This window comes from Dendrobates tinctorius, unplaced genomic scaffold (assembly GCF_039654945.1).
Source record: "Dendrobates tinctorius isolate UK_male_01 unplaced genomic scaffold, ASM3965494v1 ptg000138l, whole genome shotgun sequence".
In the NCBI taxonomy this organism is placed as follows: domain Eukaryota; kingdom Metazoa; phylum Chordata; class Amphibia; order Anura; family Dendrobatidae; genus Dendrobates; species Dendrobates tinctorius.
The window spans coordinates 2,907,501-2,930,533 of NW_027361806.1; the positions used below are offsets into that span (position 1 = coordinate 2,907,501).

General features: G+C 46.2%; 1 protein-coding gene across 2 annotated transcripts in view; it reads left to right on the forward strand.

Annotated features, from left to right (window-relative positions):
• The window catches only part of COL24A1 (collagen type XXIV alpha 1 chain), a 310,883-nt gene that overhangs the window by 126,037 nt on the left and 161,813 nt on the right, over positions 1 to 23,033 (forward strand). For both annotated transcript variants that reach the window (XR_012220101.1, XM_073544400.1), the window contains exons 11-12: positions 9,385 to 9,438; positions 9,587 to 9,631. Coding sequence is in view for 1 of the 2 variants with exons in the window: in XM_073544400.1 (XP_073400501.1) it covers positions 9,385 to 9,438; positions 9,587 to 9,631 (99 nt within the window). In the remaining variant the exon portion in view is untranslated. The remainder of the gene's footprint in view (positions 1 to 9,384; positions 9,439 to 9,586; positions 9,632 to 23,033) is intronic.

The following is a 23,033-nucleotide window of genomic DNA, read 5'->3' on the forward strand; positions in this document are numbered from 1 at the left end:
GCATTCCTCAAAACACTGAAGGACTTTACAAAGGTCTTTCAGCTTCGACCACTGCACGCCTGTCAACTCCATGTCTGCTCTCAAAGTGCCTGGCCGTGTATCCTCCCACAAATGCATTATGGCCTGCCTCTGCTCGCACAGCCGCTCCACCATGTGCAGGGTGGAGTTCCACCTTGTTGCAATGTCGATAATGAGGCGGTGGTTGGGAAGGTGGAGCAATCGCTGCAGCTTCTGCATACGAACGGAGTGTACAGGCGACCGGCGGATGTGCGCGCACAGTCTTCGCACCTTCTGGAGCAGGGCTGTTAACTCCGGATAATTTTTGAGGAAGCACTGCACCACCAGGTTCAAGGTGTGAGCCAAGCAAGGTATGTGGCTGAGTTTTGAAAGGGCTATGGCTGCCACAAAATTACGGCCGTTATCACTAACTACCTTGCCTGCCTCAAGATGTACACTGCCCAGCCATGACTCAGTTTGTCGCTTCAAATACTCGGCCAGCACCTCGGCGGTGTGTCTGTCGCCCAAACACATCATCTGCAACACAGCCTGCTGACGCTTTCCACTAGCTGCTCGATAGGGGGACACATCGTGTGCAACAGTGGCAGCTGCAGATGGAGTGCTCGTACGACTGCGCTCTGTGGACGAGCTGTCGCTTCTGGAGGAGGAGGAGGAGGGTCGAACGCCTACAGCCAACTGTTTCCTATACCGTGGGCTAGGCAGCACTGTCCCACCACCGCTGTCCCCTGTGGACCCTGCATCCACCACATTAACCCAGTGCGCAGTGATGGACACGTAACGGCCCTGGCCATGCCGACTGGACCATGCATCAGTTGTGAGGTGCACCTTTCCGCTCACTGACTGCTTGAGTGCATGGACAATGCGGTCTTTCACATGATGGTGGAGGGCTGGGATGGCTTTGCGAGAGAAGAAGTGGCGACTGGGTAGGTCATAGCGTGGTACTGCATAGGCCATGAGTTCGCGGAAAGCTGTGCTTTACACCAACCGAAAGGGCATCATCTCAAACGAGATTAGTTTGGCAATGTGGGCGTTCAAACCCAGTGTACGCGGATGAGAGACTGAGTACTTTCTTGACCTACTCATAGTGTCTGGGAGGGTGAGCTGGACTTGAGAGCTGCATATGGTGGAAGTAGCGGTGGACAGGGCGGACTGAGAGAGGGTTGATGATGGTGATGGAGTTGGTGTTCTTTCTGATGGCCTAGAATCAGTCTTTCGTTGATATAACAGTGGGATTCCCTGACTGCTGTGGCCTTGCAACGACACCTCAACATTTGCTGCTGTGCTAACCGGTGGGCTTACAGTGGGGGAAACAATGTAGCGTTGCTGACTACCTTCGTTGTGATCAGTTGCACATGTGGCACTTGAGGTTTGGTGTTGTGTCCACGCTTGCAAGTGCATGCTGGTTAAATGTCTAAGCATGCAACTGGTATTCAAATTTTTCAGATTTTTCCCTCGGCTAAAGGTCTTTGCGCACTTCTTACAGATAACCTTGGCCTGATCATGAGGATTTTGTTCAAAAAAGTGCCACACTGCACTCTTCCTACTTTGGCAGACATTTTGCGGCCTAGCACGCTGTAATCTTTTGACCCTCTGGACAAGCTGTCCAGCAACTCTTTTGATGTTTGGAACCTGTCTTTGGAGTGCTCCGGGCCTGCCAGATAACAGCTGTTGCGATGTCGATGTCTGCTGTGGATGCTCCTCATCTGAGCTATTGGAAGCAGCACCCTCTTCCCCCAATGGATGCCAATCTGGGTCAACAACTGGGTCATCCATCACCTCCTCTTCTATGTCATGTGCACCTTTCTCTGTGTCACCGTGTATGGTGGTATAGTGTGCGGGAAGGGGCACCTGAGTCTCATCAGGGTCAAAATCTGGCTCTGTACACTGCGAGGACAATGTAGTGCTCTGAGTGAATGTACCAGCAGAATCATCCATCAGCGGCTGTGCATCAGTGCACTCCATGTCAGATTCATCTTGGCCTGGGTAATTCACCATTTGACTTGATAATCCAGGCATGGTATGTGAAAACAGCTCCATGGAGTAATCAGTAGTATGGCCTGCGTCATCCTTCAATCTTGGTTGGGGTGAAGGACACAAGGAAAGGTGTGGTTCATGAACATGAGCCTCCAATGACGACTCAGTGCTTTTACTTTTTACAACTGAAGAAGAGGAGGCGATAGAGCTGGAGGCTGAGTCAGCAATGTAAGACAAAACTTTTTCCTGATGCTCTGCCTTTAAAAGCGGTTTGCCAACTCCTAGAAAACTAAGCGTTCGAGGCCTTATGTAGCCAGACGATGACGCAGGGTCAGCACCTCCTGCATTCGGTCCTATTTTGCTCTTGCCACTACCATCAGATCCACCACCAACACCATCATTACCAGCTGCCAACCCCCGCCCAATTCCACGGCCTCTTCCACCAGCCTTCCTCATTTTTGGTAGAAATGTAGACAAAATCCAACAAACTATATAGTAATGTAAAACAAGGTACAAGGTGTCTATAGGACAGGGGAGTTTTAGAATTTCTGCACACACTTGTGGACAGTGGACACTTGTGGATTGTGTGCGGCCCACTGATATCTGAGCGCTATGTGACACGCTCGATGGCACAGCTGCCTGTGACCAAAGTGACGAGAGGATAATGGAGATTTTGAATCTCTGCGTACACTTGTGGACAGTGGACACTTGTGGATTGTGTGCGGCCCACTGATATCTGAGCGCTATGTGACACGCTCGATGGCACAGCTGCCTGTGACCAAAGTGACGAGAGGATAATGGAGATTTTGAATCTCTGCGTACACTTGTGGACAGTGGACACTTGTGGATTGTGTGCGGCTCACTGATATCTGAGCGCTATGTGACACGCTCGATGGCACAGCTGCCTGTGACCAAAGTGACGAGAGGATAATGGAGATTTTGAATCTCTGCGTACACTTGTGGACAGTGGACACTTGTGGATTGTGTGCGGCCCACTGATATCTGAGCGCTATGTGACACGCTCGATGGTACAGCTGCCTGTGACCAAAGTGACGAGAGGATAATGGAGATTTTGAATCTCTGTGTACACTTGTGGACAGTGGACACTTGTGGATTGTGTGCGGCCCACTGATATCTGAGCGCTATGTGACACGCTCGATGGCACAGCTGCCTGTGACCAAAGTGACGAGAGGATAATGGAGATTTTGAATCTCTGCGTACACTTTTGGACACTGGACACTTGTGGATTGTGTGCGGCCCACTGATATCTGAGCGCTATGTGACACGCTCGATGGCACAGCTGACTGTGACCAAAGTGACGAGAGGATAATGGAGATTTTGAATCTCTGCGTACACTTGTGGACAGTGGACACTTGTGGATTGTGTGCGGCCCACTGATATCTGAGCGCTATGTGACACGCTCGATGGCACAGCTGCCTGTGACCAAAGTGACGAGAGGATAATGGAGATTTTGAATCTCTGCGTACACTTGTGGACAGTGGACACTTGTGGATTGTGTGCGGCCCACTGATATCTGAGCGCTATGTGACACGCTCGATGGCACAGCTGCCTGTGACCAAAGTGACGAGAGGATAATGGAGATTTTGAATCTCTGCGTACACTTGTGGACAGTGGACACTTGTGGATTGTGTGCGGCCCACTGATATCTGAGCGCTATGTGACATGCTCGATGGCACAGCTGCCTGTGACCAAAGTGACGAGAGGATAATGGAGATTTTGAATCTCTGCGTACACTTGTGGACAGTGGACACTTGTGGATTGTGTGCGGCCCACTGATATCTGAGCGCTATGTGACACGCTCGATGGCACAGCTGCCTGTGACCAAAGTGACGAGAGGATAATGGAGATTTTGAATCTCTGCGTACACTTTTGGACACTGGACACTTGTGGATTGTGTGCGGCCCACTGATATCTGAGCGCTATGTGACACGCTCGATGGCACAGCTGCCTGTGACCAAAGTGACGAGAGGATAATGGAGATTTTGAATCTCTGCGTACACTTGTGGACAGTGGACACTTGTGGATTGTGTGCGGCCCACTGATATCTGAGCGCTATGTGACACGCTCGATGGCACAGCTGCCTGTGACCAAAGTGACGAGAGGATAATGGAGATTTTGAATCTCTGCGTACACTTGTGGACAGTGGACACTTGTGGATTGTGTGCGGCCCACTGATATCTGAGCGCTATGTGACACGCTCGATGGCACAGCTGACTGTGACCAAAGTGACGAGAGGATAATGGAGATTTTGAATCTCTGCGTACACTTTTGGACACTGGACACTTGTGGATTGTGTGCGGCCCACTGATATCTGAGCGCTATGTGACACGCTCGATGGCACAGCTGCCTGTGACCAAAGTGACGAGAGGATAATGGAGATTTTGAATCTCTGCGTACACTTTTGGACACTGGACACTTGTGGATTGTGTGCGGCCCACTGATATCTGAGCGCTATGTGACACGCTCGATGGCACAGCTGCCTGTGACCAAAGTGACGAGAGGATAATGGAGATTTTGAATCTCTGCGTACACTTGTGGACAGTGGACACTTGTGGATTGTGTGCGGCCCACTGATATCTGAGCGCTATGTGACACGCTCGATGGCACAGCTGCCTGTGACCAAAGTGACGAGAGGATAATGGAGATTTTGAATTTCTGCGTACACTTGTGGACAGTGGACACTTGTGGATTGTGTGCGGCCCACTGATATCTGAGCGCTATGTGACACGCTCGATGGCACAGCTGCCTGTGACCAAAGTGACGAGAGGATAATGGAGATTTTGAATCTCTGCGTACACTTGTGGACAGTGGACACTTGTGGATTGTGTGCGGCCCACTGATATCTGAGCGCTATGTGACACGCTCGATGGCACAGCTGCCTGTGACCAAAGTGACGAGAGGATAATGGAGATTTTGAATCTCTGCGTACACTTTTGGACACTGGACACTTGTGGATTGTGTGCGGCCCACTGATATCTGAGCGCTATGTGACACGCTCGATGGCACAGCTGACTGTGACCAAAGTGACGAGAGGATAATGGAGATTTTGAATCTCTGCGTACACTTTTGGACACTGGACACTTGTGGATTGTGTGCGGCCCACTGATATCTGAGCGCTATGTGACACGCTCGATGGCACAGCTGCCTGTGACCAAAGTGACGAGAGGATAATGGAGATTTTGAATCTCTGCGTACACTTTTGGACAGTGGACACTTGTGGATTGTGTGCGGCCCACTGATATCTGAGCGCTATGTGACACGCTCGATGGCACAGCTGCCTGTGACCAAAGTGACGAGAGGATAATGGAGATTTTGAATCTCTGCGTACACTTTTGGACACTGGACACTTGTGGATTGTGTGCGGCCCACTGATATCTGAGCGCTATGTGACACGCTCGATGGCACAGCTGCCTGTGACCAAAGTGACGAGAGGATAATGGAGATTTTGAATCTCTGCGTACACTTGTGGACAGTGGACACTTGTGGATTGTGTGCGGCCCACTGATATCTGAGCGCTATGTGACACGCTCGATGGCACAGCTGCCTGTGACCAAAGTGACGAGAGGATAATGGAGATTTTGAATCTCTGCGTACACTTGTGGACACTGGACACTTGTGGATTGTGTGCGGCCCACTGATATCTGAGCGCTATGTGACACGCTCGATGGCACAGCTGCCTGTGACCAAAGTGACGAGAGGATAATGGAGATTTTGAATCTCTGCGTACACTTGTGGACAGTGGACAATTGTGGATTGTGTGCGGCCCACTGATATCTGAGCGCTATGTGACACGCTCGATGGCACAGCTGCCTGTGACCAAAGTGACGAGAGGATAAGGGAGATTGGATTGCTTTTAAAAAAGCAGTTTGCGGAGCAGTGGGTAAACAGCAATGCCAGCGTGTCAGGAAGCCTTAGAAGGCAGCCCAACAACCAACACCACTGATACACCACAATATAGCCTCCCCTTGCACTGCACACACAGTGACTTGTGTGTTGTGCAGGCCAAATCGCTAGCAGCAGAAGCAGTTTTTTTGTCTTCTTCCCTGCCTAACGCTCTCCCTACAGAATCAGCAGCAACCTCTCCCTATACTAAGATCGGCAGAAGTAAGATGGCGGTCGGCGTGCACGCCCTTTTATACCCCCTGTGACGCCCACCAAAGCAAGCCAATCACTTGCATGCCCTTCTGAAAGATGGTGGTGACCCGTGCCTATGTCATCACGTTGCCCACAGTGTCCGTGGATCCTGATTGGCTGAAAAAGAGCGCAAAGCAAACTTTTGAAACGCGACTTTGGCGCGTAAGTCGCCGACCTCGTGGCCGACCTCATCCTGGGGTCGGGTTTCGTTTCATGAAACCCGACTTTGCCAAAAGTCGGCGACTTTTGAATTTTTTCGACCCGTTTCGCTCAACTCTAACTCTTACTGTTTCTCTTATTCTTATTCATTCTCGTCTCGACTATTGTAACTCTCTTCTAATCGGTCTCCCTCTTACCAAACTCTCCCCTCTCCAATCTGTCTTGAATGCTGCAGCCAGGATCATATTCCTCACCAATCGTTACACCGATGCCTCTACCTTGTGCCAGTCATTACACTGGCTACCCATCCACTCCAGAATTCAGTATAAACTTATTACCCTCACCCACAAAGCCCTCCATGGCTCAGCACCACTCTACATCTCCTCCCTTGTTTCAGTATACCACCCTACCCGCGCCCTCCGTTCTGATGATGACCTGATGTTAGCATCCTCAATAATCAGAACCTCCCACTCCCGTCTCCAAGGCTTTACACGTGCCGCGCCAATTCTTTGGAATGCACTTCCCAGGTCAATACGATTAGTCCCCAATCCCCACAATTTTAAGCGTGCCCTTAAAACTCATTTATTCAGACTGGCCTATCGCCTCAACACATTAACCTAATCTATCCCTGTGTGGCACAGCCAAAAGTTTTACCATAACCAGGTTCCCGCATCATGTTCCCACATGCTTTATGCATCCATTAGCCCTCTGTGTTTGTACTGTTACACACTTAACATTATGGCTAGTCCATACAATCAGGGCAACCGTTACCACCCACCTTTCGTGTCTCCCCTTTTTTCCTCATAGATTGTAAGCTTGCAAGCAGGGTCCTCATTCCTCTTGGTATCTGTTATTATCTATGTGATTATTGTTATGCTGTAATGTCTATTGTCTGCACAAGTCCCCTCCGAAATGTAAAGTGCTGCGGAATATGTCGGCACTATAGAAATAAAATTTATTATTATTATTATTATTATTATTATTATTATGAAGAGAAGGTATGGGTTGAGGGTTCTGTATCGATGTAGCTACACCAGTTATAGGGCGTAAGTGTGTTGGAGAAAAGGACATTGCAGATGAAGAAGGAGATGGATTTATGAAATATTTTCTTCCACTTTTCTGCTTTGACCCATTTCAGTTCAGATCTGGTGATATTTACGGTAGTCCTCAAGGCCTCTTCTTGGTAATACAATGCACCCTATGAAACCTTTGCACATTGGTGTACCATTTATCAAGAGCAATGTAGATAACATAGGACAAGGAGAGTACTTCTATAGCTATTGCCACGTATGGCAAGGGGACCTCATTGGGTGGAGCCAAACTCTATATATTCACCTCTGTATTGCCCAACCAGGACTCAAATGAACTTAACAGGGGCAGATGCAGAAAGTAGAGAGCCCTTGACCGGTATATGAGCCATTGTATTCCCATTAACAACCCCTTTTATCTCTCTAAAAACCTACCAGCAATTAGTGAGCTAAGAAATTAATTAGTTCAGTCTCTTAAGGCTCCGTTACATGCTTCAATGTTCCAGCGATCCCACCAACGATCCGATGTGGATGGGATCGCTGGGACATAGCTGATCGTTGGTGAGCTGTCACATAGGCAGACTCACCAGCGATCAGGACCAGCAAGCACGCTGGTATCCATGGTATATAGCAGGTAACTAAGCGCCGTGCGGCGCTTAGTTACTCGCTGTTTACCCTGAATACCCGATCAGGACCAGTGAGCACGCTGGCATCCATGGTAAATAGCGGGTAACTAAGCGCTGCACGGCGCTTAGTTACCCGCTGTTTACCCTGAATACCCGATCAGGACCAGTGAGCACGCTGGCATCCATGGTAAATAGCGGGTAAATAAGTGCCGCGCGGCGCTTAGTTACCCGCTGTTTACCCTGGATACCAGCTCCCAGCGTCTGCTGTATGTCGCTGGGAGCTCGCTGATCATTGGTCTCTCGCTGTCACACGCAGCGATGTGTGCTGCCCAGCGGGAGACCAACGATAGATTTATGGCCCAGACCATTAGGCAACGTTTAACGATCAGCCAACTGATCGTTGATCATTGCTACGTGTCACACGCAACGATGTCAGCTGCAACGTCACCAAACTGGTGACGTTGCAACGATATCGTTCACAATATTGTTGCGTGTAACGGGGCCCTTAGGTGTAATCCAGGAAAGTGCTATCTGCTTTTAAGGTCTCCGTGGGCACCCCTTACCTACTGGGTACACTTTATATGCCCACCATTACCTCTTAGCCCATGTACCGGTTTTTATATGATCTAACAATACGCCAGAGGAACATGGACCCTGGGAGATGTCACTGGATCTTGGTGAATCATTCCCGTCACTATAAAATAAGTATAAGTGACAGGTGTACTTTAATATACATTTGTTCTTATATCATAAATACCAACTGTTAGTCATTTTGTAAGTTAGAAGGGAGCAAGTCACTGAGCAGACACAGACGGGAACACATAAAGAACCTCAACCTTGCTGACTAATCTCCAGTCCAACAAATTAACCACGGTTACACATCGCACTTTGCTACCCTTACGACACAAGTGAGTTGTCAATCACCGGATTAGTTAACACTACACGAAGAACGGAAACCTGAGCAAGTTATGGCAGCCCTGGATTCTGCATGTACAAACACAACAATCACACTGTGGATGGAGAAGGATTATTCTCCAGTGAGAGGCTTAGTAACATATTTGTATGGGGGGGGAGTTGTCTACAAGTGACGATTAACATTTCATGTCTGCCCCGAGCTTGGCAGCTTCAAAAACCCACAGCAGACATTACCGGGTGAAATAATTCTTTTTGTGACATATCTCCCATATGAGTGATACACATTTAACAAGTCCACTCACCCAGCAGATGTTTCTTTCTATACCTCCAGGATATTTTCATGCATGACTTGTGTATTCCATTCTGTATTTTCCAGTAGAGTTTTGACATACTCCAGGTTGTCAACCCTCAAAGATGTGGAGTTGTTTTAGTGGCTCCATGATAGTAGACTGTATAATATTTGTAGATTTAAGCTTGTAATATAAAAAGAAATTCTGTATTTATTTTAGGGCTTTATTGGAATACCTGGGGTGCCAGGACCTCCCGGACCTGAAGGCGAACGAGTACGTTTGTTCTATTCTTATCTAAAGTGTAATGAAATATATGAGCGCTAAACAGGTGCTCGGTTTGCAGTTTTTGAATTTTCAGTTTATTGCAAAACCAGTGAAAAAAATATAAAAACCTAAGTGCAATTTTTATTATTCCTCTTAGGGTTTGCCAGGGCCAGCTGGAAAGAAAGGACCCAAAGGTGGTCAGGTAAGTTATCTTCAATAAAGTTTGTTGGCTAGGGTCTTTGCAAAATAAAAAAAAAAAATGTTGTCAACCCAACCCATAAGGCTTGGTTCACTTTATGTAAATGATCTCTGGTGATCAATTTGTTTGGAGGTTTACATCTTTATACCAGGAAACCAGTATTCAGACGTGCCCCTCCATTCACTTTAATGAGCCAAACAGAATCCTAAAGATTAAACTGTTGAACTTGATAAAACTTTTCCAATGGTGAATGTTTCTTTTTGTGAGACACAAACGCGAGTTAGATGAAGACTACGCTTTTGTGTCCAACAATAAAGGCAATCACCACCAGAAAGGAGGTCCAAGATTTCATCTTTTGGACTCTCTTTACTTTCTTAAAGTAACTGGATACGCCAACGGGGCTCATCTGAATGTTGCTTTCGTGTGTAAAGACGGAAACCCCGACAGAGTTCGTAGTACAGGGTCTTTACATATGGTCTAAATCAGACGTCCATTTTTCACTTACACATTCTGTTTTTCAAGGATAGAACATCCACATCCATTATAATATAAGGGGCTGATCACATATCCATGTTTTCTGAGGACTTAGTGCCTGACAAAGAATGGAGACATTGGCATCCACTTTTGATTCGAGTGACGCAGCAAACTCACCTATTCAAATCAATGGATGCATAAAAAAAAAAGTCTGACCACTCACGAGGGGCCATCTTTGTGTCTTGCCAGTGCTATCTTGGTAGGAGAAATTTGGAAATTTATTTATTTTGCATACAAGAAAAACGGATATCACACTGAAAGTAAAAATGGACACACGGAGCAAAAATGGATGAAAATTGGATGATGGAAAATGGTCAGTTTTTTATCATTTGCAAAAAGAGAACACAGACATTTAAATGAGGCCTAGTGTGAACCCCGTCTTAAATATGCAGATTTTTGTAATGCATTTGATGCAGATTTTGAGCTGAAATTCAAAGCAGATTTTTTTTTTTCTTTACCCTTTTATGCTAATGAACAGCTTGGTATGCTGAACATGTATTTTGTGCTAACACTTTTACAAAATGAGCCCTTGGGAGTTTAAAGTTTACTATTGAGAATTAATCTCACACAGTCAGACACTTGGCTGGGACAATAAGAAGATTTAGTTTGTAAATGTTGCAACTTGGCAAAGTTCAGAGACTTTATAATACCATATGTTTACTATGCCGCTGGCGTCCTGCGCTTAGCTCTGTAATCAGGGCCAAATGATGTCATACAAAGCATACATGTGCCTTACTGTTCTAAATAGGTAGTGCAACGCACGGTAAAATAACTCCGACGCGTAATGAAACTGGAACCCGACCAATTGCAGCACTTTCCTGATCCTCGTAACTGGATAACGTGTTTAGGAAGCACATAAGGAGTAAATGGTCCCCTTGGTGGATGGACTATTATGGTATTCAGAAAGTCTGCCGCTAAAGCCATAACTTTTTTTTTCAAGTATTCATTTTGAATTTCCAGAAAAATTTGTTTTCCCTGGCGCAAAAATATGAGAAATTAATTTTCAGTTAAAAATGATTTTGTTAAATCTACAGCTTATACAGAATTTATTTTGCGGGTGAATTGATGACGTGTAATTGTAGGGAATATACAGAGGTTGGACAAAATAATGGAAACACCTGGAAACATCAACAAAACTTAGTTTAATATGGTGTAGGTCCACCTTTTGCGGCGATTACAGCCTCAATTCTCCGAGGTATGGATTCATACAAGGTGTGAATTGTTTCCAAAGGAATTGTAGCCCATTCTTCAGTTAAAACACCCTTCAGTTCCTTGAGCGACGATGGCGGCGGAAATCGACGTCTAACTTGAATCTCTAAAATCGACCATAAATGCTCAATAATGTTGAGGTCTGGGGATTGTGGGGGCCAGATGAGATGCTCAACTTCATTAGAAGTGCTTTAACAATTCTAGCTGTATGAATTGGTGCATTATCTTCCTGAAAGATGGCGTTCCCCTCCGGGAACAGTGCTTGAACCATAAGATGCACTTGGTTGCCCAAAATGCCTAAATAATCGCGGCTGTTAATTCTTCCATGAAGGGATATCATTGGCCCGGCGGATCTCCACGAAATAGCTCCCCAGATCATCACAGAACCTCTGCCATGTTTTACAGTTGGGAGAAGGCAGTCTGGATGGAATGCTTCTTTCGGCTGTCTCCAAACGTACACTCGACCGGAGGTCGGAAATAGGGTAAACGATGATTCATCTGAGAATATCACGTTTCCACTGCTCGAGGGACCTATTCTGGAGGTTTCTACACCACTCTAAACGCTTGGAAACATTTATCATTGAGAGCAGCGGTTTTCGAATTGCAGCTCTTCTGTGGAATCCAGATTTGTGCAGCTCCCGATGAACAGTTTTCGTGGAAACTGGGTTCTGTAGGTGTTCATTGAGCTCAGTAGTGATTTTCGGAGCCGTGGTCTTGCGATCCTCTCTCACAATTTGCTTTCGAGTCCGACGGTCTCTCTCAGTCAACTTCGACTTTTGGCCGGACCTGTGCTTTGCTGCAGACGTTTTTCCTTCTCTTCCAAACGCAGTCATTACTTTGGAGACAGTACCTCTTGACACGCCAAGCATTCGGGCACTTTCTGTCACACTAGCTCCTGCCATACGAGCACCAACAATTTGGCATCTTTGAAAATCCGAGAGGTCTGCCATTGGTATCAGGATCTCATCAATGTTCTTACAATTCTGCAAAACAAACCGTTAATTTACATACACATATCACATAACACAAATAATCAACTACAAAACATTACCATATGTCACGGTTTGCATGTTTATAACATGTTTGAAGATTATGATGCCAAAACGTTAGGTGTTTCCATTATTTTGTCCAACCCATGTACATATAATTTATTGCATTACTATTACGGAAATTTAAGACCAGTTACATGCTTTGTGCACACCATATCTTTTATAGTCAGGCAAACCCGACGACGAAGGAGATGCTTCAGCAAACTAAGGTTTTTTTTCCTGAATAGTCTTTTGTGACTTTTTTTTTTTCAGTCGTTTCCTGAGCGTTTTTCCAACGGTTTTGGCCGTAGTTGTTTTTTTTTGGTTAGTTTTTGCAGTCTTTTTTTACTGTAATTTGCTGTGTATTATTTTTAACTTAATTGAATAATGGAGAAACTGATAGCGTTTTTTTACGATGGCAAAATGCTCCAAAAGACGTCTTTTGAGCTTTCCCATTGACTTACATTGTAAAGTACAGAGCATCTGAAAAATGCCTGAAGACTGGTTGGGTCACTTCTATTAACCGATTGGCGTTTTTAGAAACCTATGGTAGTTAAAAGTCACACAAAAGCCTAAACATGTGCACAGCAATCTTCATTCTTTTGGACCTTTTTTGATTGTTTTTTTCACGCGGTTTCCGTGGTGGAATCTGGCTGAAAAAAGACTTTGTAAGCACAAATTGTGGAAGCGGAATTGCAGTTTGTTTGTTTTTTTGCACCATAATAATAATAATAATCTTTATTTTTATATAGCGCTAACATATTCCGCAGCGCTTTACAGTTTGCACACATTATCATCACTCTCCCCGATGGGGCTCACAATCTAAATTCCCTATCAGTATGTCTTTGGAATGTGGGGAAACCAGAGTACCCAGAAGAAACCCACGCAAACACAGGGAGAACATCCAAACTCCTTGCAGATGTTGTCCTTGTTGGGATTTGAACCCAGGACCAGCGCTGCATTCACAACTATTTATTTATTTTACTCATTTATATAGCGCCATTAATTCCACAGCACTTTACAGACCTTATCGGCACTGTCCCCGATGTGGCTCACAATATAGAACTATTACTTGTCCTGCAAAAAAAGAAGCCCTCAAATGACTATCTAGAGTGAAAATTAAAAAAAAAAAAAAAAGGTTATGGCTTATGAAAAAAGAGAAAGAATAAACAAAAGTGCAAAAATGGGGTTAGTCGACAGGGTAATAGCATTCTGAAGTTGCCCAGAGCCCGCACTGAGAGCTCCTTTGGAGGAACGAAATTAAGTTTTTTTTATATCACAGGTTCCCTTTAAAGCTGTACTGCGATTGGTTAATATGGACAAAAATTTATCAAAAGCATCAAGATGAAAAAAATGTTTTTAGACACTGTGAAGGCACCTTGAGTGTGTTTTTTGGGGGGTCCCTGGCATTTTTTCCAAGGCACTATGCTCTAATTGTGTGTGTGTGTGTGTGTGTGTGTGTGTGTGTGTGTGTGTGTGTGTGTGTGTGTGTGTGTGTGTATATATATATATATATATACAGTAAATGTATATTTTTTAAGAATGTTTCCATATGGTTCTCTATACAAATGAAATGTATTAAAAAAAGTCAAAGATGGAAGCCTTCATGTGTTTTTCAGCCTACCTTGGTGAACATAATATCTCGTTGGCTTCGTATCCCGTGTCCCTCATGTTTGCTATGTGATCTCAAATGCATCAGCTTTTATTGATTGATCTGAGATAAATGGAGGCTGTGAATAGCAGCACTTTTCCATATCGGGTCTTCAGAGAGAGAGAGAGGCAACTGTAAGGAAATCCTCAGGTTCTTTCAGCCAAATACAAATGGCCACTGTGTAATTGTATACCAAGAGGTCAGTGCAACGGAGCAAAAAGAGGGACAACAATTGGGCAAGGAGAAATGCCTGTAGATTTATTGGCTTTCCAGATTAGATGTTCATAGAGTGACAAGGATTTCTTACCTGGCACAAGTTATTGGATGATTGATGGAAACACGTTATTCCATCAGTAATGTCATTTTGCTGGCGCAGAACCCAAATGTCTGCTTTGAGTCTATATAACTGGATGATCTTCAAAACGCTGCTCCTCTTGTGTAATTTGTGGTAAGTGTAGAGTTCAGTACCCCATGGGCATTTTGGCAAGACAGATAACTATGTTTGATAAGTTTATAAATAATCTAATTACTTATTAGATTCTTCTTTCTCATATGGCTGACACTCTCAATAGGTCTCCTTCTCTGCCCGGGACTCCTACAAGCTACATCTGAAATGGTAATAGGGTCTGTGATCATCATCTCAGTGCTACTTATAAAGTGAAAAAACTAATCTTAGCATTGTCTGGAGAAATGTTTTTCAATAGTTTCAAGTATTTCTTTCACCAATAAATAAGATCAAAATATTCTAAGACATGAGATCCTAACTAATTAGAGCAGCAATGTCTAATTAGTGGCCATTGGGTCCCATGGATCTGATGTTTGACCTCTAGGATAAGGGCAGGTGCAGATGCCCTTAGATTCTCTCATCTGAGAGAATCAGGCTGATTATGCAAATGATACTTTGATCAAACTCTGATCAGAGTGTGAGCATAATGTGATGCAATTCTCTCGGATGTGAGAGTTAAGGCCCCGTCACACACAGCGATCTCACTGTCTTGGTTTATTCAGAATACTGGGCAGGCGGTGTAGGGGTTAATAGGGAGAGCTTCTCTTTGGGCCCGGGGAGGGTTTTTATAGCTTCAGGTGAGTGCCCTCCCCTGTCGTTTATACTCCTAGTTTGAGTGTTCCCGACCCTGCTCCGTTTGTGCCTCTTGCCTGTCCCTGTACGATTGTCTGGTGTATGTTCTGGTTTGACCACTGTAACGTCTCTTGGATTCTGATTCTGTACCTGTATGCCCGTCCTGTGTATGACCCCCTGGCTTTGTCTTGACCTCCCTCTGGTTGCCCCTCTGGTACCTCTGCCGCCATCTAGTGTACGACCATACCGTTCTTTTTTTTTTTTCCCTTCTTACTCCCCCCCCTCCCTTGGATCGAAAGGTTGTGAGTGAGGGAGATTTCGCTGTAATTATGGACCCCATGCAGGCATTGTCAGAGCAGGTAAAGCAGCTCTCACAAATGTTCCAAAAATTAAATGTGGAACAACGCTCTATGGCTCACACCCAGCAGCAGCTGGTCAATACTGTACAAGGGGCTATGGGTCCCAAGAACAGGGACGTGTCCCTTACTTCTCCAGAATCTCTGGTTAAATTACTCGACTCCTTTTCTGGGGACAAAAGGGAGTTCAGGGCTTTTCGGGAGGGATGTAAATTGTTCTTTTCCCTGAGGCCCCGTTCTTATGGGGGAGAATTTCAAAGGGTGGGGGTAGTTATTTCCCTACTACGGGGTGCCCCACAAGCCTGGGCATTTTCTCTAGCACCTACTGCCCCAGAACGTATGACTGTGAATGCATTTTTTGAGGCCTTGGGCCGCATTTACGACGAACCCGATAGGGTTCGCCTGGCGGAGGACATGGTGATGAGTGCACGACAGGGTCGGCAGGATAAGTGATCTTTGGTCAAAGGTTCAGGCAAACATTGGCAAGGCACAAGAAAAATACAAACACTTTGCTGATAATAAGAGGGACCCGGGTCAGACTCTACATTGTGGGGATAAGGTATGGCTCTCGACACGAAACATAAGTTTAAAACTGCCTTCCGCCAAGTTTGGGTCCCAAATTCATTGGTCCCTATGTGATAACTGAAGTGGTTAACCCGGTGGCTTATCGCTTACTCCTCCCATCATCTTTGAAATTGCATAATGTTTTCCATAGGTCCTTACTCAATCCTGTAGGCTCGGTGGTAGAGAAACCCACACCTTTACCGCCTCCGGTATCGGTGGACGGTCATATGGAATTTGAAGTTCAAAACATTGTGCAGTCTCGATGGGTTCGCGTTTCACTGCAGTATCTCGTCCATTGGAAGGGGTATGGTCCGGAGGATCGGTCATGGGTACCGGCCAGGTTGGTACACGCAGATCGCCTGGTCAGAGCGTACCATGCTCGATACCCAGAGAGACCTGGGGGTCCTGAGGCCCCCTGTTGAAGGAGGGGTACTGTCATGGTTTATTCAGAATACTGGGCAGGCGGTGTAGGGGTTAATAGGGAGAGCCTCTCTTTGGGCCCGGGGAGGGTTTTTATAGCTTCAGGTGAGTGCCCTCCCCTGTCGTTTATACTCCTACTTTGAGTGTTCCCGACCCTGCTCCGTTTGTGCCTCTTGCCTGTCCCTGTACGATTGTCTGGTGTATGACCACGGTAACGTCTCTTGGATTCTGATTCTGTACCTGTATGCCCGTCCTGTGTATGACCCCCTGGCTTTGTCTTGACCTCCCTCTGGTTGCCCCTCTGGTACCTCTGCCGCCTTCTAGTGTATGACCATTTGCTACGTTTGACCTTTCTCTGATATTTGCCCCTGTACTTCTCTGCCTGACCCGTGCATGACTTCTGGCTCGTCTGACTACGGCTATTACTTCTAGCTCTGTACCGTCCTCCACACTGTGACCAGCGCTGCTGCAGTCTGTTGGTGAGTTCCGCCCACCCCGCTGACGCGCGGTCACATGGTACACAGGTCCTGCGGGCATCCAGTGCTTCTCCGTCGCTCCTCCCCACCAGCAGGTCCTAGAGCAAGATTTCTGTCACCTAGTGCAGCGCTCCTGCCCGGCCACGCTGTGAGTATAAGCTACTTAACTCTCACTGTCCCGGACAGGGATCGCTGGACACCTGGCAGTCACGCTGTCCCTGACTACTGTCACTGTGAGCGTGACACTCACTAGCGAGATCACTGATTTTGCGACGCCACAGCAATCTCTGTGTGTGACGGGGATCAGCGACCGGCCCCCCTGCCGGGTATCGCTGATTGTGCTCGATCGGCCTGGGCCATTTTTTGATCGCTGGTCTCCCGCTGGCCAGCACGGATCGCTGCGTGTGGCAGCGAGAGACCAGCGATCAGCGACGCTGGTTTCTAATGTAAACATCGGTTATCCCGGAGCCGCGACTCCTGGATACCCGCTGTTTACCTTGGAAAACAGCGTGTTCACCGGTCCTGATTCCTGGAGGGGCTGTCTATGTGACAGCTCACCAGCGATCAGCCTAACTGTTGTGAGTTCATTTTCCCCTCCGTCACTGAGGCCTGGTGAACTCCCTATTCTAGTGAAGGAAGGTAGTGAGCCTGATTATCAGGCACCTGGGACTAATGAAGACGATTGGCTGAGTGGAGTCACTGACTGGATTTAAGGCAGCCTGCGCCCTTTCTGCCCTGCGGGTGATTTCTCTGTGGACTCTGGGACACCAGTCTGATTCCTGCTCTCCTAAAGCTAAGTTTTCTGTTTTTCCTTTTTGCATCTAAGATTTGTTTTTGTTTTTCTTGCTTTTTGGATTCTGCCACTCCCTGCTGGAGTGTGCAGTGTTCCTTGAGCTCTGTCTTCTGAAAGTACCTGAGTGCTGATTTAGTTTTGAAGCTTAGTTGCTTCAGGGCCATTTTTATATCAGCTTGTTGGCTTTTGTCTCTGATAGGGTTTTGGCAGATTGCAGACAGCAGCCTTCCTATCCGTTCCTATCTAGGTAGTTTTTGGGCCCCGTCTTTGCTCAGCCTGTCTTTCTGTCTGTGTAAGTGTTTTCATCTTGCTTCACCGTCATTATATGTGGGGGGCTGCCTTTTGCTTTGGGGTCTGCTCTGGGGCAGTTAGATTTCCCCTTTCCTTCTTTAGGCCTATGTATCTCTCAGGCTGTGATCGAGGGGTCTAGGTCATCGTAGGAACCCCCCACGGCTACTGCTAGTTGTGTTGATAGGTTCAGGGGTCTGCAATCTGATAGTTGCCAACTTCTCTAGTTTTCAGGACTTAGCTAGCATTTCTGTTTTTGCCTCCTACGGTTACTCAATCATAACAGAATCACCCGCCCTACCGCAGATCCTGGGGTACTTAATAGCAGGAAAGAATTGTGTTTAAAAAAAAAAAAAGGTGTGTGTATATTCTTTCCTCTATATCTCTGAGGCCGTAGGGGGAATTTTTTTTTTCTCTCAATGGAGATAAAGCAAGTGTAGAGATCGTGTGGAGCAGCTCGCTGCTGAAGTGCGAGGAATTTCCGCCTATCTTGCTCGTTCACATGCTGTTGAACCAAAGATCCCCACACCTGATGTATTTTTTGGGGATCGATCTAAATTTTTGAGTTTCAAAAATAATTGTAAATTATTTTTTGCTTTGAAACCTAACTCGTCAGGGAGCCCCGCGCAGCAGGTTAAAATTGTCATCTCTTTGCTGCGCGGCGATCCCCAGGATTGGGCGTTTTCGTTGAATCCAGATGACCCTATTCTGACTAATGTGAACGCATTTTTTCAAGCCTTGGGGTTGCTGTACGACGAACCTAATGCTATTGATCAGGCTGAAAAGACCCTGTTAGCATTGAACCAGGGTCGAGAATCTGCAGAGTTGTACTGTCAAAAGTTCCGAAAGTGGGCGGTCCTTACTACCTGGAATGATAGTGCCTTGGCTGCTCTCTTTCGGAAGGGTTTGTCAGAAGCCGTAAAAGATACTATGGTGGGATTTCCTGTTCCCTCTGGTCTGGACGATTCTATGTCTTTAGCCATTCAGGTTGATCGGCGTTTACGTGAACGCAGGATTACACGAGAGGTGTTGCCACCGGTTGAACAGACGTCTGAACCTATGCAATGTGATAGAGTTTTGTCTAAGGCGCAACGTCAGGAATTCAGAAGGCGTAATAAGCTGTGTTTTTTCTGTGGAGATGCCTTACATGTTATTTCTGTTTTTCCTAAACATGAGAAACGCTTTGCACACACGTTTTCTGTTGGTGGGGTTCAGCCTAAGTTTCTTTTGGCGATTACTCTGATCTGTTCCCTGTCCACGTTTTCCGCCAAGGCTTTTGTGGATTCAGGAGCAGCGCTAAACCTAATGGACTTGGATTTTGCTAAACGTTGTGGATTTCCGTTGACACCTCTGCAGACGCCTATCCCTTTGAGGGGGATTGATGCTACCCCTCTGGCTAAAAATAAACCTCAGTTTTGGACCCAGTTGGTCATGCGGGTCGCCCCAGACCACCAAGAAAATTGCAGATTTTTGGTGTTGCATGGTCTGCATGATGCCGTTGTTCTGGGGTTTCCCTGGTTGCAGATTCATAATCCAGTTTTGGATTGGAAGTCTGTGTCTGTGGTGAGTTGGGGTTGCCGGTGTACCTTTAGTGAGGCTCCGGTTTTTTCCACCTCTCCTCAGTCGCATGAGGTTCCTGACTATTTGGCGGACTACTATGATGTATTTAGTGAGAATGAGTCTGCGTCCTTGCCTCCTCATAGGAGTTATGACTGTGCAATTGAACTAAACCCGGGGTGTAAATTTCCTAAGGGTCGGCTCTTCAATTTATCTGTACCCGAGCACGAGGCTATGCGGTCCTATATTAAGGAGGCGTTGGAGAAGGGTCATATTAGACCATCCTCTTCACCCTTAGGTGCCGTTTTTTTTTTTGTGGCCAAGAAGGATGGTTCTTTAAGGCCTTGTATTGATTATCGTGCCCTCAATAAAATTACTATTAAATATCAGTATCCGTTACCCCTGATTTCGGATCTATTCTCTAGAGTCAGAGGTGTTTGCTGGTTTACCAAGCTTGACCTCAGGGGGGCGTATAATCTTATCCGCATTAAGCAGGGGGATGAATGGAAGACGGCGTTTAATACTCCGGAGGGACATTTTGAGTACCTGGTGATGCCTTTTGGGCTCACTAATGCCCCTTCTGTCTTCCAGTGCTTCATGAACGATATTTTCCGAGACTTTGTCGATAAATTTTTGATTATCTATCTGGATGATATTTTGATCTTCTCCAAGGATTGGGATTCTCATGTGGAACATATTCGGACTGTTTTCCGGATCTTGAGAGAGAATTCTCTGTATGTCAAAGGATCAAAATGCCTTTTTGGAGTACAGAGAATTTCTTTTTTGGGATTTATTTTGTCTCCGTCTACTATTGAAATGGACCCGGCCAAGGTACAGGCCATTTATGATTGGGTTCAGCCCACTTCTTTGAAGGCCCTCCAGAAGTTTTTGGGTTTTGCTAATTTTTATCGGAAATTTATAGCAAAATTTTCTAGTATTGCCAAACCATTGACTGACCTGACCAGGAAGGGTGCGGATGTGTTGAATTGGTCTCCGGAGGCGGTTGCTTCCTTTCAGGAGCTGAAGTGTAGATTTACCTCCGCCCCGGTTCTGCGGCAACCTGATGTCTCACTCCCGTTCCAGGTAGAGGTGGATGCTTTGAGATTGGTGCAGGAGCGGTGTTGTCCCAAAAGGATCCGGTAACATCTAAAATGAATCCCTGTGCTTTCTTTTCCCGTAAGTTCTCTTCATCTGAACGTAACTATGATGTGGGGAATCGGGAACTGTTGGCCATGAAGTGGGCATTTGAGGAGTGGAGACATTGGTTGGAGGGAGCCAAACATCAAGTTGTGGTCCTCACTGACCACAAAAATTTGATTTACCTAGAGTCGGCTAAACGCTTGAACCCTAGACAGGCTAGGTGGGCCTTGTTTTTTACACGTTTTGATTTTGTGGTTTCTTTCCTTCCTGGAACTAAGAATGTCAAGGCAGACGCCCTCTCTAGGAGTTTCTTTGCTGATTCTCCTGTGGTGACCAAGCCTGCCACCATCTTAGGCGAAGGGCTAGTTCTTTCTGCCATCTCGCCCGATTTGAGACTTGCTCTGCAAGAGTTCCAGGAGGACAAACCTGAGCGTTGCCCCAGTGGAAAGTTGTATGTTCCTGACCAGTGGAAGAAGAGAGTGATGTCTGAAGTTCATTGCTCTGCATTGGCTGGTCATCCAGGTATTTTTGGTACTAGAGATCTGGTGAGTCGCTCTTTTTGGTGGCCCACCTTGTCTCATGATGTCAGGAATTTTGTGCAGTCCTGTGGGACTTGCTCCCAGTCTAAATCTTGTTCTCGCTCTAGTGGGTTGTTGATGCCTTTGCCGGTCCCCAGGAGGCCATGGACCCATATTTCAATGGATTTCATCTCTGATATGCCGGTCTCTCAAAGAATGACTGTTATTTGGGTGATTTGTGATAGGTTCTCTAAGATGGTTCATCTTGTACCACTCCCTAAGTTGCCATCTTCCTCTGAGTTGGTGCCTCTGTTTTTGCAACAGGTGGTTCGCTTGCACGGGATTCCTGAGAACATTGTATCTGACAGAGGAGTTCAATTTGTGTCTAAATTTTGGAGGACGTTCTGTTCCAAGTTGGGAATTCAGTTGTCCTTCTCCTCTGCTTTTCACCCTCAGACCAATGGGCAGACAGAGAGAACAAACCAGACCTTGGAGTCGTATTTGAGATGTTTTATTTCCGCTGATCAGGATGATTGGGTTTCATTTTTGCCCTTGGCCGAATTTGCTTTAAATAATAGAGCTAGTTCTGCCACTTTGATGTCACCTTTTTTTTGTAACTTTGGTTTTCACCCTCGATTTTCTTCAGGGCAGGTGGAACCTTCTGCCTGCCCAGGTGTTGACACTGTGGTGGAGAGAATGCACCAGATCTGGGACCAAGTGGTGGATAAGTTATCTCTCTCCCAGGAAAAGGCCCAGCGGTTTTCCAATCGACATAGGACCATTGGTCCCCAGTTTAAGATTGGTGATATGGTGTGGTTATCATCAAAAAATATTGCTATGAAGGTGGCTTCTCCTAAGTTTAAGCCTAGATTTATTGGACCTTACAAGATTTTGGAGATTATTAATCCGGTCTCTTTTCGTTTGGCTCTTCCTGTCACATTTAAGATCCATAATGTGTTCCATAAGTCCTTGTTGAAGAGGTTTGTTGAGCCAGTTGTGCCTGAGGTGGCACCTCCGGACCCTGTATTGGTTGAAGGTAACTTGGAATATGAGGTAGAGAAAATTCTGGATTCCCATCTGGCTAGACGGAGACTCCAGTATTTGGTTAAGTGGAAGGGTTATGGTCAGGAGGATAATTCCTGGGTCTCTGCCTCTGATATTCATGCCAAAAGATTGGTGCGTGCCTTTCATCGGGCTCACCCTGATCGCCCTGGTAGCGTTGTTGAGGGTTCGGTGACCCCTCCTCAAGGGGGGGGTACTGTTGTGAGTTCATTTTCCCCTCCGTCACTGAGGCCTGGTGAACTCCCTATTCTAGTGAAGGAAGGTAGTGAGCCTGATTATCAGGCACCTGGGACTAATGAAGACGATTGGCTGAGTGGAGTCACTGACTGGATTTAAGGCAGCCTACGCCCTTTCTGCCCTGCGGGTGATTTCTCTGTGGATTCTGGGTCACCAGTCTGATTCCTGCTCTCCTAAAGCTAAGTTTTCTGTTTTTCCTTTTTGCATCTAAGATTTGTTTTTGTTTTTCTTGCTTTTTGGATTCTGCCACTCCCTGCTGGAGTGTGCAGTGTTCCTTGAGCTCTGTCTTCTGAAAGTACCTGAGTGCTGATTTAGTTTTGAAGCTTAGTTGCTTCAGGGCCATTTTTATATCAGCTTGTTGGCTTTTGTCTCTGATAGGGTTTTGGCAGATTGCAGACAGCAGCCTTCCTATCTAGGTAGTTTTTGGGCCCCGTCTTTGCTCAGCCTGTCTTTCTGTCTGTGTAAGTGTTTTCATCTTGCTTCACCGTCATTAT